General features: G+C 36.3%; 1 protein-coding gene across 6 annotated transcripts in view; it reads left to right on the forward strand.

Moving 5' to 3' along the window:
* FAM135A (family with sequence similarity 135 member A) overlaps nt 1–25,682 on the forward strand; it is a 119,980-nt gene that overhangs the window by 21,711 nt on the left and 72,587 nt on the right. For all 6 annotated transcript variants that reach the window (XM_061207067.1, XM_061207070.1, XM_061207072.1 and 3 more), the window contains one exon: nt 11,767–11,846. In XM_061207067.1, coding sequence (XP_061063050.1) covers nt 11,767–11,846 — 80 coding nt within the window. The remainder of the gene's footprint in view (nt 1–11,766; nt 11,847–25,682) is intronic.

Raw genomic sequence — 25,682 nt, forward strand, 5'->3', positions numbered from 1 at the left:
ACTTGGGCAAAGTGTTGTATGTTTTAACATTCTTTTGTAAAGCAAGTGAAATGTTATCAGTTTGATTTGTTTCCAGGTGTGTTTGGGACAGTCAGCAATCCAGCATACTGCTGATAATAAAACAAGTAATGAGGGAAACGGCCATGGGGTGCAAGTTGAAACGATGATAGTAGTACTGTGTTATTTTTTATTTTCTTTCGCGTGTGGTTTCCCATAAAACAGTTTAATTACATACCTGTAGCTACAACTGCTTTCCCCAGTCAGTCCTAGCACCAGTCCCTTGTCATAAGCTATACTACTGCAAGGTGAATAATGTATTATGATTTGGAAATAAAGAAGATCAAGGATATGGACTTAGAAATTGTTATCTTAAGTTTCAGTAACATCACAAAACCGTGGAGCTGAAATCCTCTTAGGAAAGGCCTGTAGAACCCTAGAAACCAGGTTCCACACCACAGTCTTTAAAGGCTCTGAACAAAGCAATCTTAAATTCCTTTCATTTATGATTCTGAGGTTGTTAAACTCATGGGAAGTTGATAGTTTGATTTAAAAATGATTGTCAGCCAAAAGAGTCAGAAAATTTCATGCTGATTTTTTGGATTATTGACATTGATTATAACCTTGGAAAAAATGATCCCTTGTCTATAATGTTGTGTATATGTTGTATAAAGTTCACAAATTGAGGACTTCTGATTAAGTGGTGCTGATTGGACTCACAGGAAACCACCTCAAGTTTTCTTCAAGGCCTTCAAAACTATCTAAAATTGTCTGTTTCTTCAGTAAGGTATAAGAACTGAGAATACTATCTAAGAAGTTCATCACTTTCTCAGGTTTAAATGAATCAACCATTCTCTGTAGTCAGAAAAGTTAGTTTTCTCACAGCAATTTACATCAATTATTAGACTACTTCTAAATCTTTGGATTTCTCTCATTATTGTGTCCTACCTCATTTTTAAAAATCGATGCCATAGTATAGGTCTGCCATTTGTGGCCTGTGTGAGATAGGATGTCTGCATCCTTTGAAGGATCATAATGATGGAACATAACAGTCAGTGATGGAGCTGATACTGACTGAGTATACCAACAGTTAGCCAGTACTGGCCTTGAGCACATCTGTGTTTGAAGTATAAATAAATAGAAGAAATCAAATTAGGAACTGTGAAAAGAACTATAGAAAACAGAAAAAAGTAGTTTAATATTAATGTTGTCAATTAAGTAGAAGAAAATCTTTCCATTAAAGGACAGTTGTTATGAGAAGTGTCTACGCGAAAATCAAAGCATAAATGATGACGTGACTTCAAGGCAATGCAAACACCAATGGGAAGAGAAACATGAAACTTATGAATTTGTGTACTCGTTAACAAAGTGTACAATAATGTGTTTCCATAATAATGCAAATATGTAATTTAAGGAACAATTTGCGTAAAGAGGAATTTATTTATGGGTCAAATATTACTTAACCCAGGGACTATCTGTATGGATTTTATGAGAGTTCCACCTGTAAATAACAAGATGCTCTCAAAGAGGTAACCAGTAAATTCGGCTAGATAATAAACAATAGGAATAGATCTTTCCTGATCTTAATAAAGACTTTTTGAGACAGCAAGTGAGCTCATTGTTTTCTTGACAAAATTAAAGAATGGATTTTAAAAGTTAACATATTGGGGTAAAAAGTTTATATTTCAAAAATTAAAGAGTTCTGTTAAGTATCCAGTTTCAAAAGATTTTACCTAAAAGGAAATAAGAATCTGCTCTGAAGCTTTTTTCCTAAAATTACTCATGATCCTACAATAACGCCACAGCCTCTTCGGAGCTTTGCAGGGAAGATGTAGTGACCCAAGTAGTCTGTCTTTTATAACAGTAGGAAGATATTCTAAGAAAATACAGAGTCTTAGAAAATATACTCTTTACTTACTCTTTTTGAATAAATTATTTGTGATATGTTCTTGAACAACAGGAAAGGGAGTAAAAATTTAGAACTCTAAATTAAGGAAGTTGTAATAGGAGATTAGCTTTGGAACTTATTGAAATGATAGAAATAAGTCAAAATAATAAATATATTTACAAAATTAAATCTTAGAGTTTTTAAAAACTGTCCATTTCAAACAGATGAGTGAGTTGGTTCTCCAGATTTATTAATAAAATATGGAAAAGGAGAATGACAGTGGGGGAAGTAATTGTTAAATTCTGCATCTTACATAAATGAAAAGCAAAATTTTAAAAAATGTCTTTCTGTAAAAACCTATACCTATATACTAATGTTTTTGAAAAACTTATTTGCTTTCTAATGGAATTAGGGATTATATGTGGTTATTACAAAAAAAAAAAAGCAAGTTAACCAGAGTCGACATAACAAATGAAGGAATGGAAAAAGTAAGCAACATCAAAAACAAAAAATATAGAATAAGATGACAAGTACAAACATTTAAAATTATTGTGACCATAAAGCTCAAATAATTTTAAGTTTTCCGGTTTAAAGGCAGACTTTTGGATTTTAAATCCAATAATTTTCTGTTTATAACAGACATACCCCATGTTTTGAGAACAGATGCCTACAAATTAAAAATGCTGATTTGGTGAATTGAAGCTTTTATCATTATGAAAAGACTTCTGTATCCTAATAATGCTGTTTGCTTTTAACTCTGTTTTGTCTAATATTAATATTGTGACATCAGCTTTCTTTTGGTTAAAATTTTCAAAGTGTACCTTTTACCATTCTTTTATTTGCAGACTTTCTCTATCCTTGTATTTTCAATTTTTCTGTTGTAAACAACGTACAGTGGGATTTATCTTTTTCATTCTCTAGGGCACTCTTTGTCTTTTAACTGGAGCATTTGGTCCATTTATATTTAATATAATTGCTGATATATTTGTGTTTATATCCATTATCTTATATTTGTGCTTTCTATGTACCCTCTTCTTTTTTTCTCCCCGTGCATCTCTTTTTTTTTTTTTTTTTTTCATGTTCTGATTTCTGCCAAGATCTTCAGGTTTATTCTTTAAGAGAGATTTTCCTTGTGTCTGGCCTTTTGGGAAATACCAATCTAGGACCCACTTTTTGTTTCTTTAAAGAAAAGTTTAAAACATTTGAAAGTATAGTAAACACATATATACCTATAATCTAGCCAACAATTATCAAAGTTTTTTCTCCTTATTTCACCTATTACCCTCCTCCCCAATCTTTCTTTAGTATCTCTAATACAGGAAGACTTTTGTTTTTAAAAATCTGCAAAACCATTATTGCACTTAAAGAAATGTTTAAAATAATTTCTTGGCATCAAATAAAACAGTGTTCTCATTTCTTCAGTCATCTTATAAATGTGTTTGTTTTTTTGTTTTGTTTTGTTTTTTTAATTTATTTTTTTTTTGGCTGTGTTGGGTCTTCGTTTCTGTGCGAGGGCTTTCTCTAGTTGCGGTAAGCGGGGGCCAATCTTCATCGTGGTGCGCGGGCCTCTCACTATTGCGGCCTCTCTTGTTGTGGAGCACAGGCTCCAGACGCGCAGGCTCAGTAGTTGTGGCTCACGGGCCCAGTTGCTCCGCGGCATGTGGTATCTTCCCAGACCAGGGCTTGAACCCGTGTCCCCTGCATTGGCAGGCAGATTCTCAACCACTGCGCCACTAGGGAAGCCCATAAATGTGTTTTTATAGTTTGTTTGTTTGAATCAGTATCCCTCCAAATTTTACAGGTTGTATTTCGGTGTTATGTCTCTTAGATTTCTTTTTAAATTTGTAATTGCTAGTTTGATCCAAAAGCTTGACTAAATTCTGATAGTTTTTGAGAAGAGTCCTTCATAGCTGATGCTGTGTCCTTCCTGTTACATTATATTTGGGGACATAAAATGTCTGCCTCTTTTCATGAGGTTGACTCAGGTATTGTCAATCTGATGCATCCATTATAAAGTTCCCCATCACTTAATTGATAGTACCTATTCATAACTTTTGTCCAGAGTCATTATTTTATTTTACTAGGGCTTACAAAATGGTGATATTCTATTATTCTTTCTGCATTTATTAGCTATAATTCTGTGAAGAAGAATTTTGTCTCTATTTGGTTACTCTGAAATACAGTTTATACGGGAAAGACATGGCAAATGTTTTATTCTTTTCCTTATTTACTAGTTTTCAGAATATTGTGTTGTTGCTCTAGCATCTTTCAAATATCATCAGTTTTTATTTAGTACAGATATATCTCGGATATATTATGAGTTCAGTTCCAGACCATTGCGATAAAGCGAATATCACAATAAATAAGTTCACAGGAAATTTTTGGTTTCCTAGAGCATGTAAGAGTTATGTTTACACTTAAAAAAGTAAGTGTGCAATAGGATTTTGTCTAAAAAAATGCACATACCTTAATTTAAAAATACTTTATCACTAAAAAATGCTAACCATCATGTGAGCCTTCAGTGAGTTGTAATCTTTTGGCTGGTGGAGGGTCTTGCTTCAGTGTTGATGGCTGCTGAGTGATCAGGATGGTGATTGCTGAAGGTAGGGGTGGTAATGTGACAAAATAAGACAATGAAGTTTGCTGCATTGATTGGCTCTTCCTTTCACGAACCATTTCTCTGTAGCATGCAGCACTGTTTGGTATCATTTTATACACAGTAGAACTTCTTTCAAAATTGGAGTTAATCCTTTCAAACCCTGTCCCTGCTATATCAACTAAGTTTAATATTCTAAATCCTTTGCTGTCATTTCAACAGTCTTCACAGCATCTTCCCCAACAGTAGATTCCATCTCAAGAAACCACTTTCTCTGCTCATCCATAAGAAGCAACTCCTCATCCATTCACGTTTTGTCATGAGGTTGCAGCAATTCAGCCACATCTCAGGCTCCACTTCTAGTTCTTGTTCTCCTGCTGTTTCCACCACATCTGCAGTGACTTCCTCCACTGACAAGTGGGTCCCTCCATGTCATCCAGGAGGGTTGGAATCAACTTCTTCTGAACCCCTTTTAATGTTGATATTTGGACCTCTTCCCGTGAATCATGAGTATTCTTAATGGCATCTAGAATGATGAATTATTTCTGGAAGGTTTTCAATTGACTTTGCCCAGATCGACCAGAGGAGTCACTGTCTCTGGAAGCTATAGCCTTATGAAATGCATTTCTTAAATCATAAGACTTGGGAGTGGAAATTACTCCTTGATCTGTGGGCGGCAGAATAGATGTTATATTACCAGGCATGAAAACAACAGGAATCTCATTGTCCATCTCCATCAGAGCTCTTGGGTGACCAGGTGCATTGTCAATGAGCAGTCACATTTTGAAAGGAATTTTTTTTTCTGAGCAGTAGGTCTCAACAGTGGGCTTAAAATATTCAGTAAGCCATGGTGTAAACAGATGTACTGTCATCCAGGCTTTGTTGTTCCATTTAGAGAGCACCGGCAGAGGAGATTTAGCCCTAGGATTTTCAGAATGGTGAATGAGCATTGGCTTCAAGCTAAGTCACCAGCTGCATCCTCCCTAACAAGAGAGTCGGCCTGTCCTTTGAAACTTTGAAGCCCGGCATTGACTTCTCTCTAGCTGTGAAAGTCCTAGACGGCATCTTCTAATAGAACACTATTTTGCCTACATTGAAAACCTGTTGTTCAGTGCAGCCACCTTCATGAAGTATCTTAGCTAGACCTTCTGGATAACTTGCTGCAGCTTCTGCGTCAGCACTTGCTGCTTCACCTCGCACTTTGTTGTTATGGAGACGGCTCCTTTCCTTCGACCTCATGGACCAGCCTCTGCTAGCTTCAGAAATTCCTTCTGCAGCCTCCTCACCTCTCTCAGCCTTCAGAGAATTGAAGGGAGGTTAGGCTTTGCTCTGGATGAGGCTTTGGCTTAAGGGAATGTTGTGGCTGGTTTGATCGTCTCTCCAGACCATTGAAACTTTCTCCATATCAGCAATAAGGTCGTTTTGCTTTCTTATCATTCATGTGTTCACTGGAGCAGCACTTCTAATTTCCTTCAGGGCTTTCCCTTTACATCCACAATGTGGCTACGTGTTTGGCACAAGAGGCCTAGTTTTCTGCCTCAGCTTTGAACATGCCTTCCTTACTAAGCTTAATCGTTTCTAGCTTTTGATTTAAAGTGAGAAACAACCAATTCTTCCTTTAACTTGAGCACTTAGAGGCCATTCTAGGTTTATTAATTGGCCTAATTTCAATATCATGTGTCTCAGAGAATGGGGAGGCCCGAGGAGAGGGCGAGAGATGGGGGAATGGCTGGTCGGTAGAGCGGTCAGAACACACACAACATTTATTAAGTTCACTGTCTTATATGAGTGGTTTGTGGCGCCCCAAAACAATTACAAGAGTAGCATCAAAGATCACTGATCGCAGATCACCGTAACATATGTAATAATAATGAAAAAGTTTGAAATACTGTGAGAATTACCAAAATGTGACACTGAGACATGAAGTGAGCGAATGCTATTGAGAAAATCATGCCAGTAGACTTGCTTGACACAGGGTTGCTAGAAACCTTCAACTTGTAAAAAAACAAAATATTGGGTTAGCCAAAAAGTGCCTTCGGTTTTTAAGTAAAAATAAAAGACAAATTTTTCATTTTCACCAAGAACTTTATTGAGCAACACATTCACCGTTTTGTTCCACTACCTTCTGCCATCTATCAGGCAACTTCATAATTCCATCTTCCCAAAACTTTTTATCTTTTTGAGCAAAGAACTGTTCTAGATGCCTTTTACAGTCTTCCAGGGAATTGAAATTTTTTCCATTAAGAGAATTCTGTAAAGACCAAAATAAATGGAAATCCGAAGGTTCAATGTCTGATGAATACAGTGGATGAATCAGAACTTCCCAGCCAAGCTATAACAGTTTTTGCCTGGTCATCAAAGAAACATGCGGTCTTGTGTTATCCTGATGGAAGATTATGCGTTTTCTATTGACTAATTCTGGACGCTTTTCGTCAAGTGCTGCTTTCACTTGGTCTAATTGGGAGCAGCACTTGTTGGAATTAATCGTTTGGTTTTCCAGAAGGAACCCCTTCCAATCCCACCATATACACAACATCACCTTCTTTGGATGAAGACTGGCCTTTGGTGTGATTGGTGGTGGTTCATTTCCCTTGCCCCATGATCTCTTCCGTTCCACATTGTTGTACGGTATCCACTTTTCATCGCCCATCACAATATGTTTTAAAAATGGAACATTTTCATTACATTTAAGTAGAGAATCGCATGCGGAAATATGGTCAAGGAGGTTTCTTCCCTTAACTCATGTGGAACCCAAAGATCAAAGCCATTAACATAACCAAGCTGGTGCAGATGATTTTCAGTGCCTGATTTGGATATTTTGAGTATGTCGGCTGTCTCCCGCGTGGTATAACATTGGTTGTTCTCAACTAATGTCTCGATTTGATCGCTATCAACTTCAACTGGTCTACCCAACCGTGGAGCATCATCCAGCGAGTAATCTCCAGCATGAAAGTTTGCAAACCACTTTTGACACGTTCCATCAGACACAGCACCTTCTCCATACACTGCACAGATCTTTTTGTGCGTTTCAGTTGCGTTCTTACCTTTCTTGAAATAAGAAAGCACAATATGCTGAAAATGTTGCTTTTTTTCTTCCATCTTCAATATTAAAAAGGCTGCACAAAAATTCACCAATTTTGATAAGTCTTTTTTTAAATGCATGCTGATATGACAGCTGTCACATACAATCTAATAAAATTGTTTTGAATGAAGTTAAAGACAACCAAGGGCTACTAGAGCCATCTTATGGGAAAAAACCGAACGAACCTTTTGGCCACCCCAATACCTTGGAATAAAGTGTGATAAAAACAAGTTATGCCTATACCAATATGAACTCATGGATTTTTAATGTATCTGATGGTAATTCTGCATCATTAGTCTTCTTGATGTTCAGAGAGAGCCTTGTAGGTTGATTTCTGTGAACTTCTCATGGAGTGATCCAGGCAGTATTTGAGAGCTTCCGTGTTTCCTACTGTGACTAGCTTTTCTAGATTCTAGTATATTCCCTGCTCTAGATTTGGAATCAACCAACGGGCTGTAGTTCCTTTTAGTAGGAAATAGTGTTTAGAGATCGTAATATACGTGTTAAAGATACACATTTTTATTGAGTCATTGCTTCTAGGCCTTCTCAGTTGACAGAGATAGAAAATACATTTTTTTTAAGAAAAATACATGATAAATTTTTACTATTTTCCTATTCTAATTTTAGATTACAAGGATTTTACTTTTTTAATTTTATATTTGTATCTCTTTTCATTTACACTGAAAATCTTGGTTCCTAATAACATGATTACTTAACTTGCTTTATTCACGTGTGTGCAAATATGTCTACGATAATTTCAAAATAATAGTAGCACCACCAACAAGACTATAAATGTTGTTTAAAACTTCTTTGGGGTTCTCTTTTATTGTAGGATATATGCCATGAGGAATAGGCACTTAAAGTACTATGTTTTAAAAATCACTTGAAAGAACTTTGTGAAATTGCAGTTAAGAAGGTACACATTAAGTTCAGTTGTTTTAGGGTGGTTTAGGGGATTGCTTTTTTTTTAATTTAATTTATTTTGTTATTATATAAAAATATTTTGTGGTTCCAAAATCAAAACTCTGAAGTACATACATTGAGAGAGGCCTTGTTTTCATCCCGGTCCCTTCTCCTGACCCCATTCCCCCACCTATAGGTAACCATTTTATTTTTTATTAGTTTTGTGTATATGCTTCCCTTTTATTACTTTTTTTAAAAGGCAAAAAATATATATAATCATGTCCTTTCTTCTTACACAAAGGTAGCATAGTACACATGTTCCATGCTTGCTTTTGTTGGTAAAAAATGTATCTTAGAGATCACTCCTTTGCAGTATGTAGAGATATACTAAATATATGTATGTAAATATAGATATAGATATACTAAAATATATATATAAAAGATTACTTTTTATAACCATGTGGTACTGCATTGTATAGTTGCACCATAGTTTATTCAGCCAATCCCTTAATGATGGACATTTTGCTTTTTTCTTGAGTTTTCCTGTTGCAGTTAAGGCTGCAATGAATAGCCTTGTGCTACCTCATTGAATATTTTTGCTAAAGTATCTTTGGGAAATAGTCTTAAAAGTGGGATGCTAGGTCAAAGAGTAAATGTCTATGTGTTTTGGCTCCTTATTGCTAAATTCCCCTCCATATGGCGTTGCACAATTTTACCTCACCAGCAGTACAGAAGAATTCCTTTTTGCCCAGAGCCTCACCAGCAGAGTATTTTGTCAAACTGCTGGTTTTCTTTCGATGTAACAGATGAGAAAGGCTAGCTCATTATGGTTTTAATTTGTAGTTTTTAAAATTATAAGTAAGATAGAAAATTTTTTCATGTATTTAAGAGACATTTGCAGTTCTTTTTTGGTGAACTGTTTATTAATTTTCTTTTTCATTTTTTTAGGTTAATTGGCCTTTTTCTTCTCAATTTTTAGATGCTCTTTATATATTAGGAATATAACCCAGGCTTTTAAAGCCGAAAGTAAGGTTTGTCAGAATGGATCGGCAGATGCCTGCAGGACAAGAGCAGCTTCATTGCGTTGTCTACCTGACTGATTTTGTTTGATAATTCCATACTATTTTGTTACCTCTTCAATAATTTTATAAAGATATATTTTTATACTTTATTTGGCTGTTTTAGTTGTTTTTTTAGCAAGAAGTTGTTCTGAATAACCTAGCTCACCACAGCCCTTAGAAAAGGAAATATTTTATCCTTTGCTTTTAAAATTTTATCTCTTATTTGATATTTTACGTAAAAAAAGTTAACATATGCACATTTGAAAGTTTCGTTCATTTTTGAAGATTTATACCTTTAAAGTACCATTAATTTTAATTAAAAATATATTTACCATCATAATAGACTGCTTTTATAAATACAAAGTGAACATCACTTAATATAATGTAGGTAATTACTTCCAGTGGTTTGTTTTTCCTGTATCTCTAGAACTTAGACCAGTGGCTAACACATAGGTGGGTCCTCAATAAGTCATGAATTAATGGTACGTGTATGTATATGTATACACACACACATTTATTTTTAATGAGTTGAACCGTATGTTTTAGGCACTTTTTTTTTCATTTATTTATTTTTGGCTTCATTGGGTCTTTGTTGCTGCACGGGGGCTTTCTCTAGTTGCAGCAAGCGGGGGCTACTCTTTGTTGCAGTGCGTGGGCTTCTAATTGCGGTGGCTTCTCTTGTTGCGGAGCACAGGCTCTAGGCACGTGGGCTGCAGTAGTTGTGGCACGTGGGCTCAGTAGTTGTGGCACAGGGGCTTAGGTGCTCCGCGGCATGTGGGATCTTCCCAGACCAGGGATTGAACCCGTGTCCCCTGCATTGGCAGGCAGATTCTTAACCACTGCGCCACCAGGGAAGTCCCACATGCACATTTAAATTCAGGGAATTTTAAATTAGGATACTCTAACAGTATACAGTAAGTGCAGAGTGTTGTTTAAATGTCTCTGAATTTATGTGTGCAAATCATTATATTAGGATTGAGGGTGTACACTTACAAATACGACATAGTTCTTGTGCTTAAGAAGTTTAAAATGAAATGTCTATCAGTTGCTTATTCTTAAGCTCTTATACCACATACCTGAATATTTTAAAATAGCAATATTTCACGTAATCTTTAATTAAAATTAAAACTTTGCTCTCCTTTGGTCCCAAGGCTCCTGCTCTTTCCACTTTGATTTTTCTTCTCAGTCATCTCACGTCTTCAAGGTGACCTCATCTTAATCTCAACTAAGCATCTATCTCTGTGGAGTTTTGCCATGTCTCTTTAAGGCCAAATTGTGATTTTAAAGGTTCTAAATTTAATTGGCTACTGTTTCATTCACTCTTTAATTCAGGCTTTGTGATCTGACCATATGTTCTCTTCAAGGCCACACCTTCCTAGAAATAATAGTAATAAATATATTTATATATTTTAATCTTTGTATTATTTACAAATGTAATATTTAAACTATCATCTAAGAAATTATTAAAGAAAAATAAAGACTAAATATTCAGCTCCCTAGGGTCCATCTAAAGTCATCCCTGATTTATAATCTTCATTTAGCTTTTAGTAACCCTCTGTGTGTGTGTGTGTGTGTACAAAGATACATGTATCCTCCATTACATACACAAACTAGTAGTGTAATGATGTTAAAACACAAGCATATTATAATACTTTTATCTCATAATTTTTTGTTTAAACTGATATTATTAATGACTGGTAGATTTTTTTTAATATATATTTTTTCTTAATTTTGTAGAATAAATAAGCAAGTAAAAGTGCATAAACTAAACAGAATAGTTATGACCTCGAAAAAATACTGAACTCTTTAAACCAAATACATATCTTATAGTATGAAACTAATTTTTTAAAAACCATCTACTATTAATCCTGTATTTTCTCAAAATTATGCTTAAGAATAATTTATTATCTTTTAAAAGAAAAAATGAATAAATCAAATAAAGCAGTGAAACTCTTAGAACCGTTAGTAACTCCTATGGTTGCTATGCATTCTCTCATTTAAAGTAAGATTGTTTCTCTCGTCTGTCTTTACACACGCCTGTTTCCCTTTGGGTTTTATGCCATGCTAATATTTGATCTGTGTGTGGATCTGATACACTGTTTTCCACCAGCAGTAAATACTGTGGGAGACTGATAGAAGCAGACCAACTTTATTTTTTAATACATATAGATATATAGGAATTGCAGCATTGCATATTTTTAAATGTTTTGAAGTGACTTCTTTGTCTCTTTTGCTTTAGTTTTTACCAGATTCGTGCGTCTATGAAAATTCCACCAAGAGTTCCCCACAGAGTAGAAGCTAGTTTGTTACATGCAGCAGGTAAGCCAAGGAATATTTTCAACTTTTTAAAAAAAATGTGAAGCAACATTATAATGACCAATAATAACTTTTCATAATTATTTTTATCTTTTAATTACAAATATAAGATGCCAAAGAGCATCATTCTCATACCTCTTATAAAAAATATATTTGAGGCCTCAGTAAAACAGGCTTGATTATAGGTTCCTTGTCTCCCTCTTAAGTTTCTTACGATGAGTGAATAAAAGAAAGTATGTGAAATTTCCATGAAACCAAACATAAGTGGGGGTGGTATCATTTATATCATGTAATATATAATTTTAACAAATACACAGTGAATGTGGACACATAATTTGACATATGATCACAAAGGTGTTTTATGATAAAGTTTTATAGTATGCGTTTTGAGAATATTTTTCAACCACTTTTTTTTGTCTGGTTGATTACTCTCATTAGAAAACAAAGGGCCAGAAAGCATAAAATAGACGTGTTATAGCAGCTCTTTTATTACTCATATTCTGAGGAGACACACCAGCATTAAAGGATTGGAGCCAAAACTGGTGGCCCTGACATAATCATTGGGCATTTTTTCAGCTTTCCTGATACAGTATACTCTGTTTCAGTCTAAGCAGTTAGAAAACGAAATGGTTAATGAAACGTACTAGAGAGTTATCATATATTTCTAATATGAATTACTAGTTTTCAAAGCATCATAAAATAATAAGTATACCTAACATTAAAGCTATGTTGAGCACAGTTCAGTTCATTTTTGAAATTTAAAAATATATTCTGGGAATTTGAAGTGTTGAGGATTATCTTTCTTAGCGTACTATGGATACCAAAATGCTGGTTAATGTTAAAGTTTAATGAATTGTACGTAATGGAGAGTTTACTCTTTCTGAAGACTGTCAAAATGCTCAGGGAGGCCTATTGCTTATGACCAAAAATATGTACCTTTTTTCTTTTCAAAATTAATTTTCTCCTTGGCCTGGTGTACATGTTGGAGTATACATTTATTGTCAATAGGTCTTTTGTAAGTCTACTTTCTAGGAAACAGGTTAAAACAACTAATGTTACAGGACAGATTGGTACTGCCTTTTTGACCTTCCTTAATCAGCAGACTATATGTCCTGCTCTGTTGTGTCTCCTAAAATTGCCAGTTGGAAAATACTGTAGAAAAACTTCTTTTTTCTGGACTACCTTTTTATTTATATATATTTTCAGCTTTATAGAGGAATAATTGACAAATATCATTTTATATATTTAAAGTGTACAATGTGATTTGTTATACACATACATTGTACAGTACATATACATATGTGATTTGTTATACAGATACAATGTGAAAAAATTGCCATGGTCAAGATAATTAGCACATCTATCACTTCACATAGTTAGTTGTTTTGTGTGTTTGTGGGAGAGAAGGCTTAAGATTTATTCTTAACAGATTTCAAGTATACAGTACTTTATTACTAACTATAGTCATCATGCTGTGCATTAGATGTGCAGAACTTATTTTTCTTATAACTAAAAGTTTGTACCCTTTGACCTACATCTCCCCATTTCTCCCACACCCTAGCCCCTGGCAACTACCATTCTACTGTCTGTTTCTATGAAACCGACTTTTTTGTTTTGTTTCCACATGTAAGTGATAATATCCAGTATTTGTCTTTCTGTGTCTGACTTATTTCATGCAGCTTAATGACCTCCAGGTTCATCCATGTTGCTGCAAATGACAGGATTTCCATCTTTTTTATGGCTGAATAGTATTCCATTAATTAAAGAAACACTGCATTTTCTTTATCCATTCATCCACTGACAGACACTTGGGTTATTTCCACATCTTGGCTATTGTGAATGATGCTGCAATGAAAATGGGAGTGCAGAATTTTCTTTTAGATACTGATTTTATTTCTTTCAAATATATATCCAGGAGTGGGATTGCTGGATCATTTGGAAGTTCTATTTTCAATTTTTTGAGGCTCCTCCATACTGCTTGCCATAGTGACTGCACCAATTTACATTCTCCCCAACAGTGTGCAAGTGTTCCCTTTTCTCCACATCCTGGCCAACATTTGTTATCTCTTGACGTTTTGATAATAGCTGTTCTGACAGATGTGAAGTGATATCTCTTTGTGCTTTTGATTTGCGTTTCCCTGATGATTAGTGATGTTGAGCACCGTTTCATGTACCCGTTGGCCATTTGTATGTCTTCTTTGCCAAAAAATGTCTATTCGGTTCCTCTGCCTATTCTAAAATCAGATTTTTTTTTTGCTATTGAGTTGTTTGGTTCTTTATATATTTTGGATATTATCCCCTATCAGATACATGATTGGCAAATATTTTCTCCCAGTCAGTAGGTTGCTTTTTCTTTTGTTGGTGGTGTCCTCTGCTGTGCAGAAGCCTTGTAGTTTAATGTAGTCCCATCTGTCTATTTTTGCCTTTGCTTTGCTGTCAAATCCAAATAATCATTGCCAAGACCAATGTCAAGGAGCTTTTCCCATTTGTTTTCTTCTAGGAGCTTTGTGGTTTCAGGTCTCAAATTTAAGTCTAATCCATTTTGAGTTAATTTTTGTGAGTGATATAAAATAGGGGTCCAGTTTGATTCTTTTGCATGTGAATGTCCAGTTTTCCCAGCACCACTTTTCGAAGAGACTTTCTTCTCCTTATTATGTGTTCTTGGTGCCTTGTCAGGTATTAGTTGACCATATGTGGTGGGCTGATTTCTGGGCTCTCTTTTTTGTGCCATTGATCTATGTGCCTGTTTTTATGCCAATACCATACTGTTTTGATTACTATAGCCTTGCAATATAGTTTGAAATCAAGAAGTGTGATGCCTTCAGCTTTGTTCTTTCGTTCTCAAGATTGCTCTGGCTATTCAGGAACTTTTGTGGTCTCATACAAATTTTAGGATAATTTTTTCTATTTCTGTGAAAAATACCATTGGAATTTTGATAGAGATTATATTGAATTTGTAGATCACTTCAGGTAGTATGGATATTTTAGCAATATTCATTCTTCCAATCCAAGAACACAGGTTATCTTTCCATTTATTTGTGTCTTCTTCAGTTTCTTTCCTCAGTGTCTTATAGTTTTCAGTGTACAGGTCTTTCATCTCCTCTGGTTAAATTTATTCCTAAGTATTTTATTGCTTTTGATGCTATTGTAAATGGGATTTTCTTCATGATTTCTCTTTCAGGTAGTCCATTGTTAGTGTATAGAAATGCAACTGATTTTTATATGTTGATTCTGTGTCCTGCAACTTTATTAAATTCATTGATTAATTCTAACAGCTTTTTGGTGGAGACTTTAAGGTTTTTATGTATAAGATCATGTCATCTGCATACAGAGATGATTTTAATTCTTCCTTTAAATTCTTTAATTTAACTAAAGAATTAAATTCCTTTAATTCTTCCTATTTGGATGCCTTTAATTTCCTTTTTTTGCCAGTTTGTTGTGGCTAGGACTTCTAGTACTGTGTTGAACAGGAGTGGTAAGAGTGGGCATCCTTTTCTTGTTCCTGACTTGAGAGGAACACTTTGAACTTTTTACCACTGAGGATTTGTTAGCTGTGGGCTTGTCATAAATGACCTTTATTATGTTGAGGTACATTCCTTCTGTACCTAATTTATTGAGAGTTTTTATCATGAAAGTATGTTGAGTTTTGTCAAATTATTTTTCTGCATCTGTTGAGATGATCATATGATTTTTATCCTTCATTCTTATTCTTCATTTTATCCTTCATTTATCTTCATTTCGTTAATGTGGTATATCACGTTTATTGATTTGCATATGTCAAACCATCCTTGCATCCCAGGGATAAATCCCACTTGATCATAGTGTATGCTCCTTTTAATGTGCTCTTGAATTGGTTTGCTAGTATTTTGTTGAGGACTTTTGCATCTGTGTTCATCAGAGCTATGGTACACAAAGATATCAACACTTTTACAAATGCAGTGGCCCTGAATGAACTGTGAGATGTGCTGCTTTTCCTGCCCAAGACCATCCCCAGCTTGGTTACCTTTTATGTGTGTCATGTTCCACAGCTTCTGAACCATCCTCTGAAACCTCCCTGGGAATGTAAATCTGGCATCCAAATTGTATTTCCTGCCAGTATACCCCAGAATAGCCTATGGTGTTGAATGTTTAAGTTTGTTTGAAAATTATAGAGAATAATGGCTGATGGAATGTCATGACTTACTAGAGGCTCACAGGTATGGTAGATCCAAAATAATGTTCAGATGAGTTTCCTCACCAGCAATCTGAAAAACAAAGAGCAAAGAAAGGCAGCCAGTTTATTCCAATCTAAGAGGTATTGGTTCTTTTCTCTTTTTATATTTTTCCTCCCCTAAGATTTGTTTCATTTTAAAATGATATTTAAGAGTTCCTGGAGTATGTATACCTTTTTAGTATTAGTAAATTTGTTAGGAAAATGTATCCTTCCAAAATTTTTCTGCCTCCAGAAATTACTCCTACGTATTTGGCTGACTTTGTTTTAATAAATATATATCACTGATTTCTAGACTCATCCTTGCTAACCACATAAATATGTTTAAGTCTCTTTTCGCTTCTGTTCCTTAACAGTTCACGTTTCCTTCCAAGGGCTTGAATTTTCTCTGTACTTTTTGTTACATACCTATTTTTCTTCTAATTTAAATTTGTGCTTCCATCTCAAGACCTTTTCTTTCCAGCTCTGTATTTTACTATATATCCTACACCGTGTGCATATTTCTGGAAAACTTTTAAGAAGAAGAGAAAAAAATGATGATTTTTGTCTGTGAGTTGCAGTAGGCAGGTTAGATGGTTTGTACAGCTTATTGCAACATGTTTAAATTATTTCCAGCACAAGATTGTGCTGACAGTGAGAGGCTTGAGCCAGGACATAGCTGTCATCTTATAATAACATCAGTCATGAGAGACAGTGAGTATTTGTGGGGCTGTTGAAAACGGAATAATAACAGTGCATTCAGAGATTTCTACAACAGAGAAGTCATTGCCGGTTCTGAGAAGCTGGCCCCAGTTTGAAATGTTAGAAGACTATGTACAATTTTGATAAAAAGTCAAGTAACAACTCGCCATTTCTAATAGTGATAGTAGTTTTTAAAAAGAAGCGTTTACTGTTTTATTTGATTTTTTGTATCTATCTGTCCCTTTTCTCTGAAAAAAATATTTTTATGCAAATAATACCAGCAAAGAGTTAAAAGATCCATTAGTCCAGAAAGATTAGTAGTGAAAACCATAGCTCCTTCTCTGGATGCATCCGCTTTTAACTGTTTCTCTAGTCCTGATGGTTTCCCCTACATGGACTTTCCACGTCCTGTGACAATTTATGTCACACCACTTCCTCCCTCTCCCCCTATTTTTTAAGAGATACCATTATTCTCACATTTCTCTTTGATCATTACCGGAGCTTCAAATGAAATATTTAAAGCTCTGTTTCTTATTTCAGCACATATGACAGATCCCTCACTTTCTAAAGTAAGGATATAAACAATCTTACCTCTTTTTTCAAATTTTTTCTTTCCCTCCACTTCCCAACCTGTTGGACATATCCTTTGTTTTATATTATCAAGATTGCTAACATTCATATTCGGATTTATAACTGTAGTTAAATCTTGTGGTTTTTGTCTATGGGTTTATTCCAAATGTTGAAAACAAGTAAACAGCATTTACATTTTCATGGTAACACAAGAGGGAAAGGGTTTATAAAATTGAAATGACTATCCAACATAAAGAAGGAGAATCTTAAGTTTCTGGCCAGACAAGGCAAATCTAGTTCCCGTTTTGGTATTGATCTGGGTCACCTATGAAATCGAGATAGCTATAGGTATATCTTAGGTATTTTAGTAGTTGTAGAGTCAAAGGTGCAGCTTTGTTGTGGTTAACAAAGCAGTTCCTTGGAATCAGGATACCAGCTTCCCTTTATGTTACCTTGGAAAACTCACGTAGCCTCTGCGAGCTTCAGTTTCTCATCTGTGAAATGCGTAACCTGCTTTACAATAAGTGAAAGTTCACAGCAAACTGTAAAGGGCCATATACATGTAGGATATTGTTATTGGGCTTCTAGTAATACAAGAAAGAATAAGAAGCAGTCAAGTTTGACTCATTTACTGTGCCATTTGTGAACCATTTAATGTTGTAAAGAGCTGAAGCTTATATTATTAATTGGATGTTTTCCTATGATTTCTATGATTTCTTTTATGCAACATAGTAATTAAGCACATAGGATAACATCTCATGTTAATAAGTAAATCATCTAAAATTTTTTTTAAAAATCAGTAAAACCATTTCTTGGACAAGAAGCATGAACCAGGATGACCAAGGGCAAGAGGAGAAAACCAAAAGCAGGAAGAGACCTCAGAAAAGTCCCTGGACTTTATAACTTATTACAGAAAGCTGGGTACCTGGGCTTCCATTTCTATTCGTATAAAGCTAGCTTAATCTGCACGGAGTATTTGAATTTAGACATAACTAGTTTCAAGTCCTGTTCTTCTGTTTACTAGCTTTATGGTCTTAAACAAATTATTCAGTTTCTCTGAGCCTTTCCTAACCAGTGAAATGGAAATAATCCCTGTTTTACAGTGTGTTTTTTGAAAACTAAACAAAAAAATTGGGTCAAGAGGCCCGGTGTAGTGCTCAGTAAATATTGGGTACTTTGTCCTGGCTTCCCGTTCTATTTTAACTGCCGCAGATGTTAAAGAGCTGGAATAAGGTGATCTCTAGGATCTCAGCACCCGCTTGATGTAAGGAGAGGCGGTCCCGGAAGAGGGAGCTGCTGGAGCCGTTTGTGTGCCTCTCCCTTCTCCGTGTTTAAGGTTTGGCCTTGCTCGTACACAGGAGAGCTGATTGATATGGTCTGCCCTCTTCAGCGCCTTCTCTGGGCCTTTCTTCCTCAGTGAGACAGCTCTCCCCCTCCGGTGTGGGGCTCTGTAGTAAGTGTAAGAGTGAACTGCAGGTATGTCTTTGAACTAGTTTATCAGTGTGGCATAAAAGACCAAGCACAGGCTTCACAGCAAACAGCAGTGGCACTTATTTCCTGGACAACTTAGTTACGTTATCAGAGGCTTGGTATCTATAAAATGGATATATTAATCCCTGCCCTATAAGATTGCCTAAAGGATTAATAACAATATACGTAAAGCACAGTGCCTGGCACATAGTAAGTGCTCTATAGATGGTAGCTAGTAGTAGTAGTGAGAAGCAATAAATAAGTAATAAGTAGTAATTAAAAGTCAGCTATTTTTCCTTTTTTATTGAATAAATTTGACATTTTTATTAAATAATGTAACACTATAAATTTAACATTTTGTACAATGTATTACTTTGATACATTTGTATATTGTACTGTGATTGCCATTGTAGTGATATTTATCACATTACCTAATTATAGTACAGGATTGTTGTCTTTATTCATTATGCTATGCATTAGATCTCTGTGACTTATTTATACTATACTCATTGCAAGCTCATACCCTTAAACTACATCAGTGTTATCTTCCCATCCCCCCCATACCAGGGGATGGGGGGGGTGGGAAGATAAGATTGTTCTTATTTTACTCTCTGTTCGTTAAGAGTTTGACTTTTTTTTAGGATTCCACATATAAATGATATCATACATACTGTCTTTCTCTAACTTACTTCACTTAGCATAATGTGCTCAAGATCCATCCATATTGTCGCAAATGGCAGGATGTCCTCCTTTCTTGTGGCCGAATAATATTCCATTGTGTATATATACACCACATCTTTTTTATCCTTTCATCTGTTGATGGGCATTGAGATTGTTTCCACGTCTTGGGTATTGTGAATGATGCTGCAGTAAACACGGGAGTGCATATATCTCTTCAAAATCCCATTTCCGTTGCCTTTGGGTATATACCCAGAAGTGGAATTGCTGGATCGTATGGTAGATCTATTTTTAGTTTTTTGAGGAACCTCCATATTGTTTTCCACAGTGGTCAGACCAACTTACACTCCCACCAACATCGTGTGAGGGTTCCCTTTTCTCCACACCCTCACCAGCACTGTTGTCTCTTTTCTTCTTGAGGACGGTCATTCTGACAGGTGTGAGGTGATAGGTAATTGTGGGTTTGTTTTGCATTTCCCTGATGATTAGCCTTGCTGAGCATCTTTTTATGTGACTGTTGGCCATTTTAGTGTCCTCTTTGGAAAAAAAAAAATCTGTTTAGTTCTTCTGTAAGACTGCTGTTTATGGGGAGAAAGAAAGAGAAACTGCCCAAAATTCAAGCAATAATATGCGGGGAAAGTCTTATTACTAAAAAAGTATATTCTCCACTTTGATAAAAGCTTCACAACTACATAAACATTTGGACTAATAAGAAATCAAACCTGGTTGAACCAAAAGGAAATTTCCAGTTATTTGTGTTTGACCAGGGTTTTTCTAAGGCTGTCTATTCTGGGTAAGATTCCTTGTGCATATATGTATTGCATTCTTTTTCCTACCTACCACCACCCAGTGCTTTTATACAGGTGGTAGTGGTTAAAAGAAAAAGGGGGCTTCCCTGGTGGCACAGTGGTTAAGAATCCACCTGCCAATGCAGGGGACATGGGTTCAAGCCCTGGTCTGGGAGGATCCCACATGAGGTGGAGCAACTAAGCCCGTGCGCCACAACTACTGAGCCCATGTGCCTAGAGCCCGTGCTCTGCGACAAGAGAAGCCACCGCAATGAGAAGCCCGCGCACCACAATGAAGAGTAGCCCCCGCTCGCCACAACTAGAGAAAGCCTGTGAGCAGCAACGAAGACCCAACACAGCCAAAAAATAAAATAATAAATAAATACATACATACATAAATTCTAAAAAAAAAAAAAAGAAAAGAAGAAGGGGGGACTTCCCTGGTGGCGCAGTGGTTAAGAATCCGCCTGCCAATGCAGGGGACATAGGTTCAAGCCCTGGTCTGGGAAGATCCCACGTGCCGCGGAGCAACTAAGCCCATGTGCCACAACTACTGAGCCTGCGCTCTAGGGCCCGTGAGCCACAACTACTGAGCCTGCGAGCCACAACTGCTGAAGCCCACATGCCTAGAGCCCGTGCTCCGCAACAAGAGAAGCCACTGCAATGAGAAGCCTGTGCACGCAACGAAGAGTAGCTACCCCTCGCCGCAACTAGAGAAAGCCTGCATGCAGCAACGAAGACCCAATGCAGCCATAAATTAAAATTAATTAATTAATTAATTAATAAAACAAAAAGAAAAAGGGAAGTCTGGAAATAGGGGCTAGGTATCAGGAAGAGTTGGCCCAGGTGCTTTGCCTTGGCAGTGGCTAACTGGCCACTTGTAAAGAAGCGTCAGTATTTTGCAGTGCTGCTAGAAGAACCATCTCTTTCTCCCCTGTTAGTTGTTTCCTTAAGCTCTGCCCAGACACCAACCTTTCAGGGCCTTCCTTTGACAGACACTGAAATGATGTGATAGATTTTTCTGAATTGTGAAGATTTTTCATGACTTGACCCCCATCCTACATGTCTGACTTTATCTCCCACCGTTGTCCCTGTGGATTCTCTGGAACAAATTCGCTGGGCTCTAACCTCCCTCCTATTCTGTGCACATTCCTCCCCTCATTGTCTCCTTTGTTAGCCCGTAGATGCCTCCCATAGGCACTGAGAAGTTTCCTCTGCCATGTTGTCATAGCGCTTTCTATAGACTTCTTTCAGCTCTTAGCATCTTAACACATTTTTTCCAATTCAGAAATGGAATTCTAATACAAACAGACAACAAGAATCATTAAAGAAAAATGCCTGTAAAAATGAGGGAAGTTTAAAGAAATATATAGCTAGAGACAATTCATATTATGTCACTAATCCATTACTGTTACCAGGAACTGAAAAATTTCAACAACTGTGAATGGAAAACTCACCAGAAAGTTAGCTCTTGCAATAAACTCTTGCATAGATTATGAAACTTGAGTCCATTTGGCATCACAAGCCTCCACTTCCTTTCCCTGGATTCAGTGGCTTCCTTCTGTCACTGCCATTTGTTGTCTTTTTACCTGGCTGAAGAGACAGTGATAATTACAGTGCCATTTGCTTTGGCCTCCGGAAATAAGGAATTAGGAGATTATCACATTGTACTGCAATTATTTGCTTGAATGTTTCTATCCAAACTAGACTGGGAACTCTGAAAACAAGGGCAGTGTTCTTATTTATGTTCATATCTCTTAGTTCTCGATATTTTAGCGGCAAGTTATGGTTGAATGAATGCTCACTTGTTCACAGAATAAATGAGAGATACCAATGCTAGCTGTTTAACCAAAAGAAACGGAAATGCAGAAAGATGGTGATAGGAACAAAATCTAAATTATCATGATTTAATGGAAGTATTTGTAGGCCTCTATCACAAGTCTCTCAAAGTGTAGGTTTGATGTTTGGGTTAGCAGATGACTGATAGGCAAAGTGAAAATAGAGTCATTTCAACAAGGAAATAGGGCACTAAATTAAGAAGTTAGATGAAAGTTCATTTCTTCAATAGCTACTTGCTGAGTGCCTATTGTGTGTAAGACATGGTCCTCACTCGTAAATCAAAGCAATGAAACATGTTTATGTGGTTCCTAACCTCATGGACGGAGGTTATCATCAAATAAGTGTTAAAAAGCAGGGAAGCTTTCCGACTCAAGACAATAAACTGAGTACACACATATGTCTTGGTCTTCTTGTTTCCAAGACTCCTCGGTAATAGCAATGGAGGAGTGTAAGAAGGAATAACAAAAATATTTCAGTGAATTTTGAAGGACAGAAAACAGAAGTAAGAGCTGAACTACCTTTTCGGGACACTTTCCCTGCAAGCGTGCAGATGAGAATAGCAGATGAAGGAAAGTGAGAGGCGGGCCTGAAAACAGGGCTAAATTAAAGGTCTGTAATCAGGTCAGCTGGGCACCCCAGGCCCAAGTGCAGAATGTCAGGAAATTAATGTTAACCTTAGGACGAAAACCTCAAGGCTTCTCTCTAAATAAATTGCCATGGGTTACTAACACTCCAGAGTAAAGCACTCATTTTTTTTTTTTTTTTTTGGTAAAAAACACATAACATGAAATTTCCCCTCTTAACAAACTTTTAAGTGTTAAGTGTTGCTAACTGTATGCACATTGTTGTTTGACAAACTCTGTACATTGAACATGGTGTACCGAGAACTCCTCATTTACCCCAGCTCCCGGGCCCTAGCAACCACTCTTGTACTTACCGCTTCCGTGAGTGACGATTTGAGATCCCTCGTGTAGGTAGAATCACGCAGCATTCGTCTGGCCTATTGCACTTAGCATAAGTCCTCATGGTTCATCCATGTGGTAGCGTATGACAGGATTTCCTTCTTTTTTAAGGCTGAAAATATTCCATCTTATATCTCATTTTCTTTATCCATTCATCCGTTTATGGACATTTATGCTTCCATGAACAGTACAGTGCAGATATATGTCTTCAAGACCCTGTTTTCAAATCTTTTGTATAAATACCCAGAAGTGGGATTCCTGGATCATATGGTAGTTCTATTTTTAATTTTTTGAGGAACCTCCATACTGCTTTCCGTGGTAGCTACATCATTTTACATTCCCACCAACTGTGCACACAAGTTCCAGTTTCTCCGCAAGTGCTGACCATGTACCTAATACCATATGAAGTAAAAAATAAATGAAGTTTCTTTTTTTTTTTAATTTTTTAATTTAATTTTATTTATTTTTTTATACAGCAGGTTATTATTAGTCATCAATTTTATACATGTCAGTGTATACATGTCAATCCCAATCGCCCAATTCATCCCACCACCACCCCCCGCCACTTCCCCCCTTGGTGTCCATACGTTTGTTCTCTACATCTGTGTCTCAACTTCTGCCCTGCAAACTTCTGCCCTCATCTGTACCGTTTTTCTAGGTTCCACATACATGCGTTAATGTACGATATTTGTTTTTCTCTTTCTGACTTACTTCACTCTGTATGACAGTCTCTAGATCCATCCACGTCTCAACAAATGACCCAATTTCATTCCTTTTTATGGCTGAGTAATATTCCATTGTGTATATGTACCACATCTTCTTTATCCATTCGTCTGTTGATGGGCATTTAGGTTGCTTCCATGACCTGGCTATTGTAAACAGTGCTGCAATGAACATTTGGGTGCATGTGTCTTTTTGAATTATGGTTTTCTCTGGGTATATGCCCAGTAGTGGGATTGCTGGATCATATGATAATTCTATTTTTAGTTTTTTAAGGAACCTTCATGCTGTTCTCCATAGTGGCTGTATCAATTAACATTCCCACCAACAGTGCAAGAGGGTTCCCTTTTCTCCACACCCTCTCCAGCATTTGTTGTTTGTAGATTTTCTGATGATGCCCATTCAACCTGGTGTGAGGTGATACCTCATTGTAGTTTTGATTTGCATTTCTCTAATAATTAGTGATGTTGAGCAGCTTTTCATGTGCTTCTTGGCCATCTGTACATCTTCTTTGGAGAAAGGTCTATTTAGATCTTCTGCCCATTTTTTGATTGGGTTGTTTGTATTTTTAATATTGAGCTGCATGAACTGTTTATACATTTTGGAGATTCATCCTTTGTCTGTTGATTCATTTGCAAATATTTTCTCCCATTCTGAGGGTTGTCTTTTCATCTTGTTTATGGTTTCCTTTGCTGTGCAAAAGCTTTTAAGTTTCATTAGGTCCCATTTGTTTATTTTTGTTTTTATTTCCATTACTCTAGGAGGTGGATCAAAAAAGATCTTGCTGTGATTTATGTCAAAGAGTGTTCTTCCTAGGTTTTCCTCTAAGAGTTTTATACTGTCCGGTCTTACATTTAGGTCTCGAATCCATTTTGAGTTTATTTTTGTGTACGGTGTTAGGGAGTGTTCTAATTTCATTCTTTTACATGTAGCTGTCCAGTTTTCCCAGCACCACTTATTGAAGAGACTGTCTCTTCTCCATTGTATATCCTTGCCTCCTTTGTCATGGATTAGTTGACCATTAGTGTGTGGGTTTATCTCTGGGTTTTCTATCTTGTTCCATTGATCTATGTTTCTGTTTTTATGCCGGTACCATATTGTCTTGATTACTGTAGCTTTGTAATATAGTCTGAAGTCAGGGAGTCTGATTCCTCCCGCTCCATTTTTTTCCCTCAAGACTGCTTTGTCTATTTGGGGTCTTTTGTGTCTCCATACAAATTTTAAGATTTTTTGTTCTAGTTCTGTAAAAAATGCCATTGGTAATTTGATAGGGATTGCATTGAATCTGTAGATTGCTTTGGGTAGTATAGTCATTTTCACAATATTGATTCTTCCAATCCAAGAACATGGCATATCTCTCCATCTGTTGGTATCATCTTTAATTCCTTTCATCAGTGTCTTATAGTTTTCTGCATACAGGTCTTTTGTCTCCCTAGGTAGGTTTCTTCCTAGGTATTTTATTCTTTTTGTTGCAATGGTAAATGGGAGTGTTTCCTTAATTTCTCTTTCAGATTTTTCATCATTAGTGTATAAGAATGCAAGACATTTCTGTGCATTAATTTTGTATCCTGCAACTTTACCAAATTCATTGATTAGCTCTAGTAGTTTTCTGGTGGCATTTTTAGGATTCTCTATGTATAGTATCATGTCACCTGCAAATAGTGAGTTTTACTTCTTCTTTTCCAATTTTTATTCCTTTTATTTCTTTTTCTTCTCTGATTGCCATGGCTAGGACTTCCAAAACTATGTTGAATAATAGTGGCAAGAGTGGACATCCCTGTCTTGTTCCTGATCTTAGAGGAAATGCTTTCAGTTTTTCACTGTTGAGAATGATGTTTGCTGTGGGTTTGTCGTACATGGCCTTTATTATGTTGAGGTAGGTTCCCTCTATGCCCACTTTCTGTAGCGTTTTTATCGTAAA

This window comes from Eubalaena glacialis, chromosome 12 (assembly GCF_028564815.1).
Source record: "Eubalaena glacialis isolate mEubGla1 chromosome 12, mEubGla1.1.hap2.+ XY, whole genome shotgun sequence".
Taxonomy (NCBI): domain Eukaryota; kingdom Metazoa; phylum Chordata; class Mammalia; order Artiodactyla; family Balaenidae; genus Eubalaena; species Eubalaena glacialis.